This window comes from Cnephaeus nilssonii, assembly GCF_951640355.1.
Source record: "Cnephaeus nilssonii genome assembly, chromosome: 13".
Classification (NCBI taxonomy): domain Eukaryota; kingdom Metazoa; phylum Chordata; class Mammalia; order Chiroptera; family Vespertilionidae; genus Cnephaeus; species Cnephaeus nilssonii.
The window spans coordinates 76826427-76847989 of NC_137084.1; the positions used below are offsets into that span (position 1 = coordinate 76826427).

The 21563-nt window shown below is 39.6% G+C and overlaps 2 protein-coding genes across 5 annotated transcripts; one reads left to right on the forward strand and one right to left on the reverse strand.

Annotated features, from left to right (window-relative positions):
* Window positions 1-37: 37 nt before the first annotated feature.
* On the reverse strand, window positions 38-11503 carry NKAPD1 (NKAP domain containing 1). 3 transcript variants are annotated; one of them, XM_079788633.1, is made up of 7 exons: window positions 11402-11451; window positions 10863-10991; window positions 10196-10272; window positions 7296-7396; window positions 4590-4739; window positions 3189-3242; window positions 38-2358 (listed from the first exon to the last, which is right to left on the reverse strand). In XM_079788633.1, exons 3-7 carry the CDS (start codon window positions 10262-10264, stop codon window positions 1866-1868), a joined length of 867 nt encoding a protein of 288 aa, XP_079644759.1. In that variant the 5' UTR covers window positions 10265-10272; window positions 10863-10991; window positions 11402-11451; the 3' UTR covers window positions 38-1865. The 3 variants fall into 3 exon arrangements, with proteins under 3 accessions (XP_079644759.1, XP_079644760.1, XP_079644758.1); XM_079788634.1 differs by lacking the exon at window positions 10863-10991 and having other exon boundaries at window positions 11402-11503; XM_079788632.1 differs by having other exon boundaries at window positions 10863-11432.
* A 135-nt stretch (window positions 11504-11638) lies between these two features.
* PIH1D2 (PIH1 domain containing 2) lies at window positions 11639-21432 on the forward strand. Of its 2 annotated transcripts, none has more exons than XM_079788630.1 (7): window positions 11639-11767; window positions 13150-13352; window positions 13939-14062; window positions 14704-14949; window positions 15403-15668; window positions 19444-19574; window positions 20731-21432. In XM_079788630.1, exons 2-7 carry the CDS (start codon window positions 13176-13178, stop codon window positions 20816-20818), a joined length of 1032 nt encoding a protein of 343 aa, XP_079644756.1. In that variant the 5' UTR covers window positions 11639-11767; window positions 13150-13175; the 3' UTR covers window positions 20819-21432. The 2 variants fall into 2 exon arrangements, with proteins under 2 accessions (XP_079644756.1, XP_079644757.1); XM_079788631.1 differs by lacking the exon at window positions 11639-11767 and adding an exon at window positions 11847-11967.
* The last annotated feature ends 131 nt before the right edge of the window (window positions 21433-21563 follow it).

Here is a 21563-nt window from a genome sequence, read left to right on the forward strand (position 1 = left end):
GTCTAAGGCATAGAAGAAAATTTAGGGTTGAGAAAGGTGAAGAACAGAAAACAGCTTTATTGCTTATACATGACCAAGGAAAGGTAAACATGGCAAAAAACAAAACAAGATGTGTATTCATTGGGAAAGAGAGTTCTGCTACTATGGGAGGAAGGGAAGGTCAAGACCTAAACAGAACCAACTTCCTGGAGATGCCTTGTCCCACTCACCCATTCTCCTGAGTCTGTGCTGAGACTCAGTACTTTGATAGCACAGAAACAATGTTTAAAAGAAAAAAAAAGTGAACACTCCCTCCGACAAAGATTTCACTTGCTCCAAGAACAAAACTGCTTTAGGTTAAGAGGTAGTAATTATAGACTGCTCTTCCTCCCTTGGGTCCCCACTAATCCCAAAGGTAAAAATATATACCATTGAACATTGACAGTTGAGTACCAAAGTGTTAATATTTCAAATAAATAGCCCCAAAGGTAGCACCTGCTTGTAATTGGGATCGGGACCCTCTAGCCAACCATGTACTTCCTGACCAAACATTTTGTTAGAAATCTGTTCTGTAAAGAACAGATTTAGCAGAACTATAAAATTTACCACCTCATGGAATGATGTCATAGTTATATTCTATTGCTGGTGACCTATAATGTCATATCACCATGAAGTATTTGCGTATTACACGTGGTACAAAGGAAGGCCAGAGAGGTTAACTTACCTACTCCAGACCACATAACCAATTAGTGGCAGAACCAAGACAAGTGAGTTTTCAAGCTTTTTACTCAGCCCATGAAGTGACAACTAAGAAAAACAATATGTCACTTGATCTTCTGCCATAATGAAAAATTAGCTTGTCTTCTTTCAGTGTTATTTTGACTTGTTATGAATTAACATAGTAAGAATTACACATATAGCAAAAGGAAATAACATGGTCTTTGCTTGGTGCTTTAATCCAAAGGCAGGCTGGAAAAGAAGTAGATATGTCCCTGAGAAGTCTTTCATTTTGGATTTGATTCAACCTAGTTTCAGGGAAAATCTAAAGTTCATTAACAGATTTCAAAATGAACAAGGAAGACATTTAAATGGCAGATGCTGCCCTGAAACCCGTTCAGAGCATCATTAGCATGAAAAAAAACTCCCCATTTGTTAAAGACTTACCTAAAGGAAATAATATTTGAACACATGTCCATTTAGGCAATATACAGCAATGGAACTAGAAAACCATTTACTAGCCAATTACCATGTTTATGGGTATACTGAGTATAGCTACAGTCCCTGTCCAGCAGGAAAATTGAACAGAGAACCCTAGTCTCTGCTGATAACAGCTGTCTATGGGTGTTGTAAAGGTGAAATATTTGTTCTTACGCTCATTTCCCCTTTAAACGACCAGACCAATGGGGCCAAAATACAGGAAGATCAAAGCACCAAGGCTGAGACAAAGTCAAGTGGCACCTGTGATATAAACCAAACAAGAGCAATGTTCCCTTATGTACATTCTGCACAGCACTGGTTCCAATCTACCTCGTGATCCCAGCCTTCGCTTTCCCCAAACTCAACATTCTAACTGGCATACCCAGGTCATTATTGGATTCTGCTTCCTGGGTCCTTTAAATTTGCTGTATATACACTCTACGCTAAATGTAATTAACTGCAAAAAATAATCTCTTCAAGAAACCTTCATAACAAAATACCAGATTCCCTATTAACAATAAAAGGATCAAGTTTAACAGGCCAAAATAGAAGACAAGTCTGTCAGAATGTACAGATGGCACAGGACAACTCGGCTCTCAGGCCCCTGTGCTACACCCGAGTCCTCAGCAAAGCCCCCAGGCGCAGGAGCTGTCAATATCCAAGTCAGTGGGAACTGAAGACTTTCTCATTTAGTCATCCTCCGAACTCTCAGCAGACCTCTCATCTGTAGCCACTTTCCAATTTGTGCGTTTGTTTGTTTTTGTCCTCTCCGGTATTTCATTGCTAACTACAGGAATACTGACTTTATCTTTTTTTTCCCTTTTGGTTTTCTTAGTGTCTCTTTCCTCAGAACTGCTGGATGCTGAATCATCGGACTGAGAAGTGTCACTTTCTGCCTCTAAAACTAGAGCAGACTTTTTGAGAGACTTTTTCCTTGATTTTTTCTTACGCTTATGTGGTTGTTTCCTGGTACTAGAAGCCCCAGTTTCTTCTGAGAACTCGTTTGAGGAATCGGCTGTTATATCTGTGACTTCTTTTTTGCTTTTCTTCTGTTTTTTGTGTGACTTCTTTTTCTGCTTTTTTTTGTGGGATTTCTTTGATTTCTTGTGTTTGTGAGATTCATGGGTAGATGATTTTTCCTGGGGAGATCTTTTTTTTCCATTGGTAATATCTTGATGATCACTAATAAAAAAGAGAAACTCCTTACTATAGAAAATAAAAATATTTCTATTTTAATATTCTGCATTCTAGATAGAAAGTTAGGGTTAACATCTAAATTTTAAAACAGCTTTGACATAGGGTTACTATGAGACTTAATAACTGAGTTTTTATTTCCTCATCTTTAAAATGAACATAAAAATTCTAATCTGTAAAACAACACTAAAATCATTAAAAAGCATTGGACTCGGGAAAAAAGTATATTAAGATCTGCTTATCACTAGTGTTAGCAACACTGGGCATTATAAAAAATACTTTTTTGCCAATCTGATAGGTAGAAAACTGTTCTCTTTAAAATTATGTAAGAATTTTTAATTTGAAAAAAAATTCTAATCTGCCATACTGAATTACTATATGGGACACTACTAATATAAAGACCTAAGTGCTATAGTCCTGGCCAGTGTGACTCAATTGGTTGGGCACCCTCTCATGCACCAAGAGGTTACCAGTTTGATTCCCAGTCAGGGCACATGCCCAGGGTTGCAGGCTTGATCCCCAGTACAGGGCATGCAGGAGGCAGCTGATGGATGTTTCTCTCCTTTCCCTTCCTCTCTCAAATCAACAAAAACATATTTTAAAAAAACAAGTGCTATAGATATGTCAAACATCAATCAGGGAAAGGCAAAATACCTATCACCTTCCATCTAAATTGCCGATTATTCTTTGGTTACATTTTTAATGGCAAATGTTACATGCTTTGTAAAAACTGCGCTTGAACTCAATTTACAGTTCAGACTTTGTACTACTAAGCTTAGTTTCTAACTTTTTTTTTCCAGTAAGCCTACTTGTCTTACCTGTCTGTTTCAAATTCTTCAGGGTATAACTCTTTATAACCACTGTGACCCCATCTGTAAGATGACATTTTATTATACATATTGTTAAAGCAGTGCATATGTTTTTGAAAATTAAATTAGACAGACTTAGGAATGCATGCACACACAGACACACAGAACAAAAAAAATATAGAGAGAGAGAGATATGGTAAAGCCAACCCCACACAGCCCAGTAAACTTAGTTGGCTATTTTTCTGTGCTGCACACTATTATTTCAGACACAAAGAATTCCTTTGTCGATTTGTAAGAAAACTTGCCATTCTCTTCCTTAAGAAAACTTATAATCTGCTCTCTTTAGCTGTGAAGTACTTCTCCAAAAACACTTCCTAACATAATGTTGTCTACATTGGTACAATTTTTTAAAAATAACTATCGAGCCCTAGCTGGTTTGGCTCAGTGGATAGAGCATCGGCATGTGGATTGAAGGGTCCCGGGTTCGATTCTGCTCAACGGCACATGCCCAGGTTGTGGGCTCGATCCCCAGTAGGGGGCGTGCAGGAGGCAACCGATCAATGATTCTCATCATTGATGTTTCTATCTCCCTCTCCCTTTCTCTCTGAAATCAATAAAAATATATTTTTTAAAAATGCCCTAACCGGTTTGGCTCAGTGGATAGAGCGTCGGCCTGCGGACTCAAGGGTCCCAGGTTCAATTCCAGTCAAGGGCATGTATCTTGGTTGCGGGCACATCCCCAGTAGGAGGTATGGAGGCAGTTGACTGATGTTTCTCTCTCATCGATGTTTCTAACTCTCTCTCCCTCTCCCTTCCTCTCTGTAAAAAAATCAATAAAATATATTTTTTTAAAATAATAACTATTGAAATGTAATTCATAAAAGTCACCCTATTAAAGTGTGCAAGTCAGTGGCTTTTAGTATATTCAGAGTTGTGCAACCATCACCACTATCTTACTTCAGAACATTTTCATCACCCCAAAAAGAAACTGCATTTAGCAGTCACTCTCCATTCCTCCCTCTCGTGTAGCTCATGGCAACCACTTACCTACTTTCTGTCTCTATGGATTTGCCTATTCTAGACATATGTAAATAGGATCATATAACAAATGGCCTTTTATGTCTGGCTCTTTTCACCTACCATAATGTTTTCAAGGTTCATCCATATTATAGCATGTTATCAGTACTTTATGCCTTTTACTGCCAGATAACATTCCATTACCGTTCCATATACCACAATTTGTTTATTCATTCATCAGCTAATATAGACATTTGGGTTTCCATTTTTTTGGCCACACTGAATAATTACGCTGTGAACATTTGTGTACAAGTTTTTGTAGAGATAATTACGTTTTAAGTTCACATTCTCATGCCAAATATTATTAATGGCCACAAGAATTTAGACACAAACCTGTCTGGCATGTTAGCTTCATAATCATAAAACTTCTTGTTCCAGGATTTAGCCTTAAGAAAATCATCTTCCAGTGCCTCAGAAATTTCATTCCTTGGCCTCCAATTGTCTCTTTGACTTTCTTCATCAAAACCATCACTACGCATCCGGCTATATGAGGAAACAGAAGGATTTTTAGATTTGGAAACAATATATAGTTACTTTATGGAACATCATGCACAAAACTCATTGAACAAGCTAAGAGGGAGAACAAAACAACCTGATAATGTTTTTTTAAATCATGTAAAAAAGACATGGTCTATTCCTCGCTGTAAATTTGTACAGTTGTCCAATGAAAATCTGACCATTATTACCCACCCTATTGAAGAATATAAAGGAAACAACTTCTGGACTGTGGCATGCTGTAGCTCACTCGCTAATTCTCAACTAGGAAGGCAAGCAAAGTGGGAAGCAGAGCATAATCGCAGCTGGGGACATTGCAAACTATCCTAAATTCTAAATACACTCCCTTCCGGGAAAACCAGCAACTTGCTGTAGTGAGGTCATAGTAACAATGGGAGTAAGTCCTAACCCATGAGTACATTGGGGTAGAAAATCAGTTGAAAACCATTGATTCAGCCCATACTTACAATATCCACTAACCAGTCACTAAAGCTAGCTAATTGTTTATCAAAAATGTTTAAGGATTCCTATGTGTCAAGTATGTTCTAGCTACTGAGAATATAATGCAAATGAGACTATCAGAATCCCTGCCCTTAAAGAGATTATGTTTGAAGATTTATTCACCATGAAAGGCATTAATAGTTCACTCAAGAAGAACAAGCCCTGGCTGGTTTGGCTCAGTGAACAGAGCATCAGCCTGCAGATTGAAGGGTCCAGGGTTCAATTCCAATCAAGGGCACATGCCCAGGTTGTGGGCTCGAGCCCCAGTAGTGGGTGTGCAGGAGGCAGCTGATCAATGTTTCTCTCTCATCGATGTTTCTAACTCTCTATCCCTTTCCCTTCCTCTCTGTAAAAAAAAAAAATCAATAAAATATATTTTTTTAAAAAAAGAACTATTTTGGCCCTGGTCGGTTAGAGCATTGGCCCACAGACAAGGGTGGCCGGTTCCATTCCGGTCAAGGGCAACTACCTCAATTGCAGGTTCAATCCCCAGCATTGGTTGGGGCATGTGCGGGAGGCAACCAATCAATGTGTCTCTCTCACATTGATGTTTCTCTCTGTGTGTCTCTCCCCCTCCCTTCCACTCTCAATGAAAATCAATGGAAAAATATCCTTGGGGTGAGGATTAACAAAAAACAAAAAAGAACAATATTTTGTTCCTGGAGGTGCCACTAGAAACTGAACAACCAACACAAAATAAATCATCTGCACTAACAGTACTTCTAAATTCTCAAAGAACCATCAGAGAAAAAAACGGACTGAAAAATATATTTTTATGTTGAAACTCTGCTTTCTTTACCACGGATACTCTACATACTTTCTTGTCTAAAGCCATTTACACAAAGCCAGGCATACTCCAAAGCCCACATACTCTGAAGGCACACTCTCTCTCCTTAAATATCTCACTATTAACACACTGTGGACCAGTAGTTTTATTTCTAGGTTTACCCAGTGGTCAGGATAAGTTTCTATTGAACGAGTACAAAAAACGTTTTACGTAAATGTTAAAGGCACGCTTTAAAATTAAATACCCAATGCATTTTGAAGTTATTAATTATATGTTCTTACAAACTAATATCTTCTTAATATCGTGATTGGTCACAAGCCTTAGAACAGAAAACACGAGAATTCTCGTGATCCGTCTGCAATGTGTTAATTATTCCCCTGGTGGCTTTAGAATCAGCATTACTACTTTGAGTCATTTTTCATACATACAGCTGTACACTAAAGGGCCCAACAGCCGAAACCGGTTTGGCTCAGTGGATAGAGCGTCGGTCTGCGGACTGAGGGGTCCCGGGTTCGATTCCGGTCAGGGGCATGTACATTGGCTGCGGGCACATCCCTGGTGGGGGGTGTGCAGGAGGCAGCTGGTCGATGATTCTCTCTCATCGATGTTTCTGGCTCTCTGTCCCTCTCCCTTCCTCTCTGTAAAAAATCAATAAAATATATTAAAAAAAATAAAATAAAATAAAAAAATAAAGGGCCCAACAAATGTTCGAAATACTCAGACATTCCTATACCACTACAGATATGACAACTAAGCCTGCATAATCCCTTATATTTACACTCAAATTAATAAAAAGGTAATGTGAAAGACTGTGATTTGGCGAAGATAGTGAGTAGATGGGGTAAAGAAGAGGCTGAGAGAAAAAAATTCAAAAATTAAAAAAAGACTGGAAGAGAGAATGAAAGACTAATAAGGAAAAAGAGTATATGATCAGCTAAGCAACCATAAGATACAAATAGAAAATCTAAGATTAAAAGCCATCAGATAAGGTCAGAATCCACAGAATCCTTAATGTTTACAATTGTTCAAGGTAGACTTTTAAAATTCTCTATTGCAAATAAGTACAAAGAGTGGGATCATATGCATGATAGCCATTATCTTTATACTTGGGTCTAGGTTTATGAAAGAGGGAATGAATGCTTAAGGACTCACAAAACTAAATCATGGATCTTTAGCATACCAAAATGATTTTAAACCAAAATCGATTATTTTGAATAAGATGAGAATTATTTTGGTTCTCTGAGTTTCAACTTCACCTTGAACTGCTGGGCAACATTTTCCTTTTGTTCCCCCGGTAAGCATCTTCCATCTGTTTCTCCAGTTCTCTTATTTTCCACATATCTGATTCCTCCTGAATCTAGATTTTTTTTTTTAAAGAAAAGAAATTAAAATAAGTTACTGAAAATAACACTTTACATCACAAAAAAGTAACTGAAAATACAGTCTGCACTAATTATGGGATTATAGACTGGGTTATGACCAAGAACCTGGGAAATTAATTCTGATTTCTCAATGTGATTAAACAAGCTGACCCAGTAAATCTCAAATATGCAGAATTCTGCAGCAACAAAAAAAATTTTTTTTAGAAAGTTTGTCCATTCTTTTTTTTTTTAATATATTTTATTGATTTTTTACAGAGAGGAAGGGAGAGGGATAGAGAGTTAGAAACATCGATGAGAGAGAAACATTGATCAGCTGCCTCCTGCACACCCCTGACTGGGGATGTGCCTGCAACCAAGGTACATGCCCTTGACCAGAATCGAACCTGGGACCCTTCAGTCCAAAGGCCGACGCTCTATCCACTGAGCCAAACCGGTTAGGGTAGCAACAAAATTTTTTAACCCTTACATAGACACACTTAGAACCTTATCAATTTTGTAATTATGTTGCAATTACCAAATGATAATCCCTTGTGTTTCTAAAATGCTTTGTCATTTTAAATGTATCATCTCAATTAAACCTTAAGCAATCTTATGAGGAAAGCAAAGCAAGATGCCATTATTATATTCTGAGAAGAAACAAAAGCTCAAATTTTACCAAAGTCAAAAAGCTAGTAAGGACAGGTCTTTAAACTTTCAGGGTTTTCACAACATCCTAATTTTTATTAAAAACAAAATAAAAAACATGAGAATTGCTAGGGAATTTCTAGAGAATCAGATTACAAATTACCAAAAAATAAGAATATGTTTTATTTCTAAATCCTCCTATTGCCTTAGCTTGTTTGGCTCAATGGATAGAGCAATGGCCTTCGGACCGAAAGGTCCCAGGTTTGATTTCATTCAAGGGCATGTACCTCAGCTGCAGCTCCTCCCCGGCTCAGGCCCTGGTCAGGGCACGTGCAGGAGGCAACCAATCAATGTATTTCTCTCACATTGATCTTTCTCTCTTTCCCTCTCTCTTCCACTCTCTCTGAAAATCAATAGAAAAATATCCTCGGGTGAGGATTAAAAATAATAATAATAATAACAAATAGCCCTAACTGGTTTGGCTCAGTGGATAGAATGTTGGCCTGTGGACTGAAGGGTCCCAGGTTTGATTCCGGTCAAGGGCATGTACCTTGGTTGCGGGCACATCCCCAGTGGGGGGTGTGCAGGAGGCAACTGATAGATGTATCTAACTCTCTATCCCCCTCCCTTCTCTCTGTAAAAAAATCAATAAAATATATTTTAAATAAATAAATAAATAGTTTCATAAATTGCCTTAACAAAGTAATTATTCAAAAATAAATAAATCCTGTAATATTTTGTTAAATCTGTGCTAGATTATCTTTTTAGCCACCACTTTCAAATCTAAGTTCACCATTCAACTAGGGGTGGTTTAATGCAATTGCAGAGGCTACTTAGATAACAGTTATAACCTCACTCACAATCAAATTATCAGGTGACATTACAGTAATACCTTTTAAGACCAAACTAGGAATATACAGTTCACCAAAGAAAACCAAACAAGGGTCCATGGCCCTCTTTTCATTATATGTGTTCTCCTAGGTGACCTCATCTACTCTCATGACCCCTGTCATTTCCTACATACCAAGTCTCAACATTTCTCCTTTGCTCCAAGTCAGAATTTCCAACTGTTTGGACATCCTATAAGTTCTTCACCATCAACACCAAACGAATTACATTTCCCATCATACTTGTCCCTTTCTTTTGTTTCCTATCATCATCATTCACCTAGGCACACAAGATAGTAACATTTGATTCCATAATTATCGCCACCATCCAATCAGTCACCAAGTTCTTTGGATTCTGCCTCCTAAATTCCTCTCTTCATCCCTACTGTCACTGCTTTCATGTGAACCCCCGCCCCCTCATCATCTCTCACCTGGAACATTGCAATTGCTTCCTAATTGGTCTCTCTACTGTTCACCCCATTTGCTCTATCACCTATCCAATTAAAATATCATCTTTCTAAAATATAATCAAGTCACACTCAGCTTAAAAATATTTGATGGTTTCCCAGCCAGTATGACTCAGTTGAGCATTGTCCCATGCACCAGGTCACCTGTTCAATTCCCAGTCAGGGCACATGCCCAAGTTGCAGGCTCAATCCAGTAGGAGGCATGCAAGACTCAACCCATCCATGTTTCCCATAGATGTTTTTAGCTCTCCCTCTCCCTGCCTTTCTCTGAAATCAATAAAAACCTATTTTAAAAATTAAATATATATATATTTGATGGTTTACTTATTGCCTAGAGGAAAAAAATCTAATCTCCAAACATCATAATCCACACTGGCCTCATCTTCTGTCACTAGCCCCCACATTTCACTACTTTCTGGATGCACACAATTTCTTGCCATGCCCCCAGTGCTTCATGCACTTTCTTATTGCTATATGTTAGTACATGATTTTCTCTCTGTACAGAATGATTTTTTACACCTGGAAATCTTGAACCTGTTCATCAAGAACTCGTTCAAATATTAGTGCCTCAAATACCACCCATTCTGTGAAGCCTTTCCTAATTCCCCAAGGCAGATTTCATTGTTCCTTCCTTAGTGCACGAAAACATTTTACATGTCTCTATTTAGTAATTATCAAGCTATATTGCAATTATCTATTTTATTCATCTTTGTATCTCCCAACAGGACCAAAATAACGCTTGCCACACTGTGTGCCCTCATTAAGTGTGGAGGAATAACTAGGTAGTACTGCTCACCTTATTGTGAGCATCTGTATGCCGGATGACATTCCTTAGGAGGACTTTCCCCAGTGGAACCCGGGACATTCTTCAATCTGAAATGAATCAACAAATATTTAAAAATAAAAATGTCCTTTATTACCTTATATTTTATTACAATATTATAAAGAAGCATGAGGCAAAGAAAAGATCACTTAGCACTCAGAAGTCTTGGGTAATAGTTTTTTCTTCAATATTAAAAGGGGGAAATTCCTGACCACAGAAATATGAGGATGAACGGAGCTAGTGTACAATGGAATTCTTTGAAATGACACTATTTACTCCTCAAAATAACTCTATGTTGTATAGGACATGAGTATCTTCATTCCTAATTAGTAGATAAAATTCCCTTAAAGCCATAACTTATCTCAGGCCACATAGTCCAAGGCAAACAAGGTCCAGGTTAAAAATCAACTCTGCAATCTCAAAGTTAAGTTTGTGATGAAGCAATTATCTGGATTTGAGAGTATCGGGGGCCACAAATGTCAACAGAAACAAAACCCTCAAATACAGAGACGCCCTAAATGTCTCCATTCAGGGGAATTTTATTTTCTATTTTGTATAGAAGCCTCCAAAACACAGATGGCAGGGCTATTCACTGTGTAGCTAGCAGGGGCTTTGTGCAACCACCCCACCACTCACTCACCCCTCGATCCTGAGGAAATCGGGCATCTTGTTAGTGTGAGACGAAGAACCACTCCATTACAAGATCTCCTCCGACCCAGGAAGCCAAGGAGTCAGTGCTCAAAGGCAGCTGTGCAGCTTCACCCGAGTCCTTCGTGAAAACGCAGCCTTCCCACCGGTTATTCTGCCCGCACCCGTGCCCCAGGCCACGGCTACCCTTTCCTCGGGCCAGACCCACGCCGGGGATCGGTCCGGCCTGAGGCCGGAGGCTGCGCCGGCGAGGAGGCCGGGCGCCCGGGTCGGCTGTGGCATTCCCCGCTCACGCTCCTCGGGGATGGTCCCGGGGATTGGGTTTCGCTCCCAATGGGGGGGGACACTTGGGACTGGGCCCCAAGAAGTATCTAAAGTGCCTGAAGGGGGAGCTGAGGCTTCCAAGTGGAAGACAGAGAAAACACCCCCATCTTGGTCACCGGGATCCCTGCTCCCCAGCGGCCAAGAAGCTCCCGGTCACCTTCCCGCCACACGCCCTCCCCACACAAATACACACAAACACACCCATACCGTGCACCGCGGCCTCGCGTGGCGGGGGTGGGGGGAGGAAGAGGACTGGGAGAAAAGGGAGCAAGCTTCCCGTTCAGGCCGGAAGTCGTGCTCCCGAGAAATTCTTCCCACCAACAGAGGACTCGGAGACGTCCACAGGGAGGGTTTCCAGGACTCTCGAGAGGTCCACTGGTGCCGAAGGGCGGCGGGCGCCTTCCTGGAAAAGGGGGTCGGGCTCAGCTGAGAAGCGAGGCCCGCCGCGGAGCGGGGAGATTCCGGAACTGGAAGTGGAAAGAACTTCTGCCGGGAGCCCTCCGGACTCCATTAGGTGCTACCCAGTCTGGTTACCCTGGTAACAGGCGTCGCCGTTTGTCAAGAGACCGAGAGGTGGGTTCGCAGACCTCTGAACGGCTGTCCATTAGTTAAGTTTCCCCCTTAGTCTAACCCTAGTGTAGTGTTCGAAGAACCCAAACCTCCTCTTCCTCATTCTGTGGGTGCTCTGGGACTCCTTCCAGTTGGGGGAGGAAGGTGCGAGGGAACTTGTCTCAAGACAGAGAGGATATTATTACTGTCATAGTGTTGACCAAGTAAGTGTTCCAGCCTCTTAATCCTCACGGTAACCCCAGGAGATTGGTATTATCGTCTTCATTTTGAGGAGAATAAACTGAGGCACATACATAAATTAATTGCTCATGGGCACACAGCCAGTAAGTGATAGAGCTAAGATTGGAATCTAGCAGAGTCCATGGTTTTTTCTTTTTTTATGTCTTTATTGATTTCAGAGAGACAGGAAGGAGGAGGGAGGGAGAGAACCATCGATGTGAGAGAGAAATATTTATCGGCTGCCTCCTGCATGAGTACTGATGGAGAATCGAACCTGCAACCTTTTGTTTTTTTGAGAGTTTTTTTTTTAAGATATATTTTTATTGCCCTAACCGGTTTGGCTCAGTGGATAGAGCGTCGGCCTGCGGACTGAAGGGTCCCAGGTTCGATTCTGGTCAAGGGCATGTACCTTGGTTGCGGGCACATCCCCAGTAGGGCGTGTGCAGGAGGCAGCTGACCAATGTTTCTCTCTCATCGATGTTTGTAACTCTCCCTCTCCCTTCCTCTCTGTAAAAATCAATAAAATCTATTTTTAAAAATATATATTTTTATTGACTTCAGAGAGTTCGGGAGAAGGAGAGATAGAATCATTGATGAGCTGCCTCCTGCACGCCCCCTACTGGGGATCAAGCCAGCAACCCGGGCATGTGCCCTTTGACTGGAATCGAACCGGGGATCCTTCAGTCCACAGGCCGAGGCTCTATCCACTGAGCCAAACCAGCAAGGGCCCTGAAACCTTTTGGTGCATGGGACACCGCTCAACCAACTGAGGCACACCAGCCAGCGCAAGTCCATGCTTTTAACTACTAAGCTATGCTGAGGATTGAGGAAGTCTGGCAATTTCCAGACTGGTTAGGGCACCAGTCAGCCAAAACCCAGGTGTTGGAAAAAGGAAACTACCTGGAAACACAGACTTAAATGAGTACTCTGGCCCCTCAGGGCTTGTTAGGGTCTAGAGGAGGTAAGGCCTTATTATCTGAGAGGACAGCTTGAGAATTTAGGAAGGGATACTAGAATAAGGAAAAGATAAAGTGGTGCTGATCTACAGTGTTTTAGAAACAGCTAACTTCACCAAAACAATTCCTGACCTGTTCCTCCTCTCCCAAAAGAAGAAATGAATCAACAGCTACACAGATTATTTTTACTTAAGTCATGTCTTTCCTCAGACTTAAGAGGCCTATTCACCTCAATCATGGAGTCATCCTCAAACGGTCTGCTTACCCAAGTTACTCAGTTCTGGAACCTACTAGATGATCTGGCTGAAAGTAACCCTGAAAGCTATAAGAACTTCATTCAACAGCAGCTGAAAGAGGGCAAACAGCTTTGTGCTGCCCCAGAACCACAGCTCTGTCTACAAACAAGAATCTTGGTATGTAGAGTTGGTGCCCTTGGATGGGAGGTCCGGAATGAAATGATCCTGCAGTCACCGGAGAATAGCTTCCCTTTAGCTACTGTTACTTTAACGCTGAGGGAAACTGCCATTCTAGATGGAAAGTGAAATGTAGTGCAGGAGATTGCATTGAAGGAGTAAAAATGGGAAATTCATATTTTATATATTTTGGAGACCTCAAAATGAGCCATTTTTCTGATAGAATGAAAATAAAAGTAATGTATGATTTAATAGAGAATCAGAGAATTGGATATTTTTCAAATAAAGAGGACTTATTTGGTTGTGGGGATAAGAAAGTGGTGAAAGACGGTAAAAAAGAAAAAACTGGAGCAGCTGCTTAGATCGATTCCCCCTTCCTCCTCCCAGTTCCTCTGGGCGGAGCAACTGGATTCTTGAGGAAGAGCTTTGGGAAAATCAGGTAGCAGTATAATTTCTCAAACACAGTTTTAATACAAGTAATAACTTACTTGGAACCTAAAATTCTCACTCTTCAAATTCTGTGAGGTGTTGCTTTTAGGATATTATTTTGAAATATATTTGATATGTGAAATCATTTGATTTCTAGAAACCTAAAGAAAAAACACTTTTTATCAACCTATGTCAGTGGAAAAGGATTCCAGCTCCCCAATCAACCACTCATCCAGTACCCCTGAGTGTTGGCAGACCAGAAGATATGTCTGAAACATCAGGTACATAGAATTGTGGGACAGAAAACGTTTAAAAATTTTTATTGGGAATAGCATGAACCAGATTTTACTTGGTAAAAGACATTGCATGTAAAATATTTTTATTTGGTTATAATGTAGCTAATGACTAATAAGTATAACCTTTATATAAAATGAATACTGTTGGCCGGCCAGCGTGGCTCAGTGGTTGAGTGTTGACCTATGAACCAGGAGGTTCGATCCCAGGTTGAGGCTCAATCCCCAGTGTGGGGTATGAAGGAGCCTGGTCAATGATTCTCTCATCATTGATGTTTATATCTGTCTCTCCCACTTCCTCTTTGAAATCAATAAAAATATATTTAGAAAAAAACAAAGCTACTCATTTAAAAAGTTTTTATTACTGCTTGTCTAATAATATAAACTGTTTTTAACCTATATAAAATGCCAAAAAATTCCCTCATTGAAATTGTGTATATATCATCCTTATTATTGCTTCTGAAAAATATAGGAATAGAATTTATACTTTCTAGGTTTATCAGGATTATGGCTTAATATATTACCTGACAATATCATTAGTGAAACAAGTTGTCTTCATTTCACACCCTCTGAATCTCATGCATAAATGTCTATCTTTTTTTCTTTTCTTTTCTTTTTTACACACGCAGATGTCTACACGGTCATCGATGTTGCCTACAATCCTGATGTTCTCCAGGCAGCAGAAAAGGACCAAGTGAAAAAAGATCAATTAATACAGATGGCCATGAAATGCATTGAGGAACAACTCCAGTTCACTCTCTCACACATTTACCATATTACCAAATTTAAAATAAAAGGAAGCATTCAAAGGATGAAACAAAATCTGATGGGAATCCAAACTGGCCCCACAGATTTAAGAGAGAAAACGAGAAAAGGTAAGTTAATGAATGTAGATGGAAAATTATATTGATTTACAATTTTTGTATCTTGTGTGCATTTTGCAAACTAGAAATCTCAATTTTAAAAGATGAACAACTTAAAATAGAAAAAGATAAAGATTAGATATTAGAAATATTAGCATGTCCTTAAACATTTTTAAATCCTGCAAACTTTTAAGCTTTGAAATCTTTTTGGTTTAAGATTCTTTTCACCCTTTGCACTCGCTTGCTTTTTTCTCGATTCCTTTATTCTAATGCTAACCGTGTCGAGTCACACTCGACATCCGAGTGCAAAAGGTTAAGATTCCCAAACTCAATTAGCTGCAGCTTTATCTGCCATCTTGGCTAGCACTACATATATTGCAGCTAGTAGCCTGATAGCACTGATAGTAGTTTATGTTGTTGATTAATTTTGTGATTTTATTCCCCCCCCCCTTTTTTTCCATAAAGAACTAACCCTTGAACAGATAAGCAGCAGCACTCTGAGCAATTCAGATCACTCCGCTCAACTTTTACTGCCAAAAGACCAAGTTTCAAGCAAAAAGGGGTGCCTGATAGAAGAGATTTCCAGTACAGAGATCCAGGTGGAGATGAAGAGACCAGCCTATGAATTAAAAACGGTGGCAGATCAGAATGAGAAACCACTGAAAATTGAATTAAAAGTTGAATTACCTGGTATTAATTCAGTATCTCTCTGTGACCTTAGTGTTTCTGAGGTAGGTTGAGTAGATGCTATTGTAAATTTGTATCAGTCAATGGTCACTATGTTATGCTGTATTGACTAACTCCGCAATCTCAGTAGCTTACAGTAATTTGCTCAGGTTACATGTCAGGTAGGCCTGCTCTGCTCAACAAATCTTTTTTTTTTTTTGTTAATCCTCACCCAAGGATATTTTTCCATTGATTTTTTTAGAGAGAGTGAGAAGGAGGGGAGAGACAGGGAAAAACATCAATGAAAGAGAGACACATGGGTTGGTTGCCTTCCACGTGCACCCTGACCAGGGCTGGGGATGGAGCCTGCAACAGCAATAGGTGCCCTTAACCAGAATCGAACCTGGGATCATTCAGTCCGAGGGCTAATGCTCTATCCACTCAGTGAAACTGGCTAGGGCTCTGCTTGATAATACACATTTTAAGATACAGATGAAGAAGCAATTCCTATCTGACCTATTTCATTCTTCTGGAGAGGGAAAATAGAAATGGCCAAACCATGCAATGGATCCTAAAACTTCCTCAGACATGGCATATATCACTTTTATTCACATCCTACTGGCTAAAGTAAGTCACTAGGCCAAGTCCTACATTGATAGGGCAGGGAAGACTATTCTCAAGAGTAGTCATAGGGAGTCACATGGCAGGGATATACATATAATCCTTTTTCAGAGTTCAAATAATTGGCAACAATCCTATAGTCTACCACAGTCCACTCACTTCCTCACAAATATTTGTATCTTTCCCCAAGAAAGACACCTCCAATTCTAGTATCAGACTCCAAAGTACAGGATTTTGCCATCATAATTTGCATTTTGCGCCTCTTGAACCAGACCTATGAATTGCAAGCACAAGTTATCTATTCCCATAATCCCATACACCATACAATGTTAAATGGGGAGAAGACAGTCACTATTAACAGTCTCAATTCAGGAATGGTAAAAATATGAGGCCCACAGCAGTTACTGGTGCACAGCAATGCTGACATCCTGGTAGACAGGTATTCTGCATGTGGAGGATGTTCTCACTTAGGGCCATTACAGATTCCTGTCTTGCCTAGCCTCATTGTTTCCCATTACCTTCAGCTCCATTCTTTGGGAGGTTCATGTAGAATGGGTGATGTAGAATATGCCATCTTTAGATGCTGAGCAATTTACTCAGCCTGCGTCATGCCCATAGAATGTTTGGGGTCCAAAGATTATTTTAAATTAGGTTTAGTCCAGGCTGGTAATATTTTATTTAATTCCACTCAGTGCTATACCCTACAAGTCTTTTTTAGACAGGTCCATTTTCTAATGGCTTGTCCTTTTTTACTTAATAGCTGTCATTTGAGTCAAATGGAAAGATTTATTGAGGTCCACCTTAACCCAGGTAGAAATTTTAACACAAGTAAAAGATTTGTGATTTAGTCTTTGCCTCTCAGCTATCTTAATCAGCCTTCATTGGTAAAAATAATAACCTCAATTTTATCCTTTACTGGTTGAAAAAGAAATTAGTTGCATTTCTGTCAAGTCTTAGAACTTCTTGGCTCTGTATATATTCCCTTTCAACTCTGCAAACTGGTACATTCTAGTCTTTAAGTTCATCTCTTTTTGTCACACCTTGTTAAACGTAGCCCATAAAACCAATGCATGCCACCAACATTTTATTTTACCACTTCTGTACCTAATGCCACAAATTTACTAGGTAATTTGTCTTCCAAATAATTGTGATAAGTTTTAACTAAGGCAGTGATGGGCAACCTTTTCAGCTTGGTGTGTCAAACTTCGCCAAAAAACTGAGCATAACTCGGGTAGTGTGTCACTTTGAGGAAAAAACATTATTTCGCAAATGTTTCATCCTCGGCATGCGGCCGCCTTAGCGGCTGCGTGTCATCAGAAATGGCTACGCATGTCAGTGCTGACACGCGTGTCATAGGTTCGTCATCACTGCCCTAGGAGCTGTAGTGGTAGATATTGATATGACATATGTCTGATATTTTGCTGCCTATGGATTCTTCTTTGATTTTTATGGTTTCCCATCTTACGTTTAAGTCCTTTATCCATTTTGAGTTTATTTTTGTGTATGGTGTGAGTTGGTGGTCTAGTTTCATTTTTTTGCATGTATCTGTTCAATTTTCCCAGCACCATTTATTGAAGAGATTGTCTTGACTCCATTGTATGCTCTTACCTCCTTTGTCAAATATTAATTGAGCATAATGGCTTGGGTCGATTTCTGGGTTTTCTGTTCTGTTCCATTCGTCTATATGTCTGTTCTTGTGCCAATACCAGGCAGTTTTGAGAACAGTGGCTTTGTAATACAGCTTGATATCTGGAATTGTGATCCCTCCAACTTTGTTCTTCTTTCTTAAGATAGCTGCAGGTATTCAGGTTCTTTTTTTATTCCATATGAATTTTTGGAGAGTTTGTTCTAGGTCTGTGAAATATGCCGTTGGTGTTTTAATGGGGATTGCATTGAATCTATAGATTGTTTTGGGTAGTATGGACATTTTAATGATGTTGATTCTACCAATCCATGACCACGGTATATTCTTCCATTTGTTTATGTCTTCCTCTATCTCTTTTTTCAATGTCCTATAGTTTTTCGAGTACAGGTCTTTTACCTCCTTAGTTAAGTTTATTCCTAGGTATCTTTATTTTTTTGTTGTAATGGTAAATGGGATTGTTTGTTTGTTTCTCTTTCTGTGAGTCATTATTGGTTTATAAACCCATAGATTTCTTAGTGTTAATTTTGTATCCTGCTACATTGCCAAATTCATTTAATAAATTTAGTAGTTTTTTGATCGAGTCTTTAGGGTTTTCTATGTACAATATCATGGCATCTACGAATAATGACATCTTTACTACTTCTTTTCCAATTTGGATGCCTTTTATTTCTTCTTGTCTGATCACTATGGCTAGCACTTCCAGTACTGTGTCAAACAGGAGTGGTGAAAGTGGGTATCCCTGTCTTGTTCTAGTTCTTAGGGCAGTGATGGGCAACCTTTTGAGCTTGTTGTGTCAAACTTCGCCAAAAAACTGAGCATAACTCGGGTAGTGTGTCACTTCAAGGAAAAAACATTATTTCGCAAATGTTTCATCCTCAGGAGCAGCAAATGTTTCATCCTTGGCATGCGGCCGCGTGTCATCAGAAATGGCTATGCGTGTCAGTGCTGACACGCGTGTCATAGGTTCGCCATCACTGAACTAAGGGCTTTATCACTATAAAACATGGGTCAACCATCTTTCCAGTCTCCAGTAAGTTTCCTTGCTGCTGAAACCGGTTTGGCTCAGTGGATAGAGCGTCAGCCTGCGGACTGAAAGGTCCCAGGTTCGATTCCGGTCAAGGGCACATACATTGGTTGCGGGCACATCCCCAGTGGGAGGTGTGCAGGAGGCAGCTGATCGATGTTTCTCTCTCATTGATGTTTCTAGCTCTCTATCCCTCTCCCTTCCTCTCTGAAAAAATCAATAAAATATATTTTTAAAAAAAAAAGTTTCCTTGCTGTTTGCTTTGTCTGCCCCAAAGTAAATTCATGTAATTTGGGATGACAACACCCATCTTCTGCTACTGCTCAGTTAACTTTTGACGTTTTCAACAGCAATAACAAATCTCAAAAGCTCAGGGATTTACAACAGTAACGTTATTGCTCACTGCAAGTCACACGACAATAAGTTGAGATCCTCTTCTTATGGAAAAGGAGTAAATAACTGGGAACAGAAATCCAACAACACTCATTTTAACCAGTAAATGCTTTCCTATGTTTATCTTTTAAAATCTATCTTGGTTTATTATTCTTAGGATGATTTATTGATTGAGGTCTCTGAGAAGTACAGATTGCATCTGAATCTTCCAGAATCTGTGGATACTGAAATGACTACAGCAAAATTTATCAAAGAGAAAGCTACATTGATTGTCACAATGCCATTGGTGTAAGTCAAGAGCATTATTTGTTTTGGGTTTTCAGTGCTAAAGTTATGTGAATTATAGGACCTTTATTATGGGTGAAGAGGTATTGGTGTATCTTACACACTAGTTTCAAATTTTCTAAGAGTTCCTTTTTTTTTTCTAAGAGTTCCTTTTAATGGAATGAGATTTTCTCAACTGTTCTTAAAAAAAAATTTTCTCCTTCTCAAAAACAATTTGGCATCAAGCAAAAATTACTAAAAATAGTATTGTCATGATATACTTGTTTTGAAGATATCTTAAGTAATACCATTTGGGAAAATTGTATTTGTTTCCAATAACATGTGAGAATTCTCAGTTTACTGGTTGAAAAAAAAGATTGTCTCTAGTAAATTTTTGCATCAGAACCAAATCCCAGACTGTGCATGTTTTTTATTATGAGGGGTATAGCAGTCAAGTTTCCTCCAGCAATAACGATACAAGGCCAATGTAAGAATATGCAAACCTATGGTTCTGTGAACCTCTGTACTTCCATAAAACAGCTCTAGCAGGAGTCCCAGCTACCCAGGCAGGACTTTTAATAGCACATATGGACTTTCCTTTGGATTAGTAATTGGATATTATTACACATAAGATGCAAAATACATCCAACTCTATTTTAAGAAAAAGGACAAGTGTCTTTGGGACAAGTACCTTTCTCCTAAGAAAATAACTTTTAAAAACTTGTTTTTGTTGATTTCAGAGAGGGAAATATCAATGAGAATCATTGTTTGGCTGCCTCCTGCATGCTCCCTACTGGGGATCGAGCCCAGAAACCCAGGAATGTGCCCTGACCAGTAATCGAACTGTGACCTCCTGGTTCATGGGCTGATACTCAACCACTGAGCCATACTAACCAGGCCTAAGAGATTAATTTTTAAAAATACAGAGGTGATATACTTTTCAACTCCATTCATCTAAGTTGTAAGATAGTTGTTCAATACAAATGTATCAACTTTCCAATTTATATCCAAAGCAATGCTCACATCAAACTATAAACATCCCTTAATTATCTTTTCTAGATACAAAACAACTTCCTTGTGATTAGTTTCTAGTTCATCATAGTCTTTTTTTTGTTGCTAATCTTCACCCCAGGAAATTTTTCCATTGATTTTTTAAAAAAAGTATTTTTATTGATTTCAGAGAGGAAGAAAGAGGGATAGAAACATCGATGAGAGAATCACTGATTGGTTGCATCCTGCACGCCCTCCACTGGGGATCGAGCCCTTGACTGGGACCCTTCGGTCCGCAGGTCAATGTTCTATCCACTGAGCTAAACCAGGTAGGGCTCCATTGATTTTTAGAGAGAGTGGAAGGGAGGGGGAGAGACAAACATCAATGTCACATAAATTGGTTGCCTCCCCCACATGGCCCCAGGGATCAAGTCTGCAACTGAGATATGTGCCCTTGACTAGAATCAAATGGGGACCCTTCAGACCACAGGTTGGTGTTCTATCCACTAGCCCCGTGGTCGGTAAACTGCGGCTCTTTGGCCCCTCGAGTGTGGCTCTTCCACAAAATACCATGGCCTGGGCGAGTCTATTTTGAAGAAGTGGCGTTAGAAGTTTAAAAAATTTGGCTCAAAAGAAATTTCAATCGTTGTACTGTTGATATTTGGCTCTGTTGGCTAATGAGTTTGCCGACACTAGCCAAACTGGCCAGGGCTCAACATAAAGTCTTTAAATAAATTCTTATTTTAAAACTTTTTAATTTAGAAACTGATGTCATAGTTGTACTAGAAATAATAGATGTTACATTTAAAAACGTAATTTTCTTTTTTTAATATATTTTTATTGATTTCAGAAAGGAAAAGAGATAGAAACATCAATGATGAGAATCATTGCTCAGCGGCCTCCTGCATGCCTCCTACTGGGGCTCCAGCCCGCAAGCCGGGCAATGTGCCCTTGACCAGAATCAAACCCCAAACCCTTCAGTCACAGGCCAACGCTCTAGCCACTAAGCCAAACCAGCTAGGG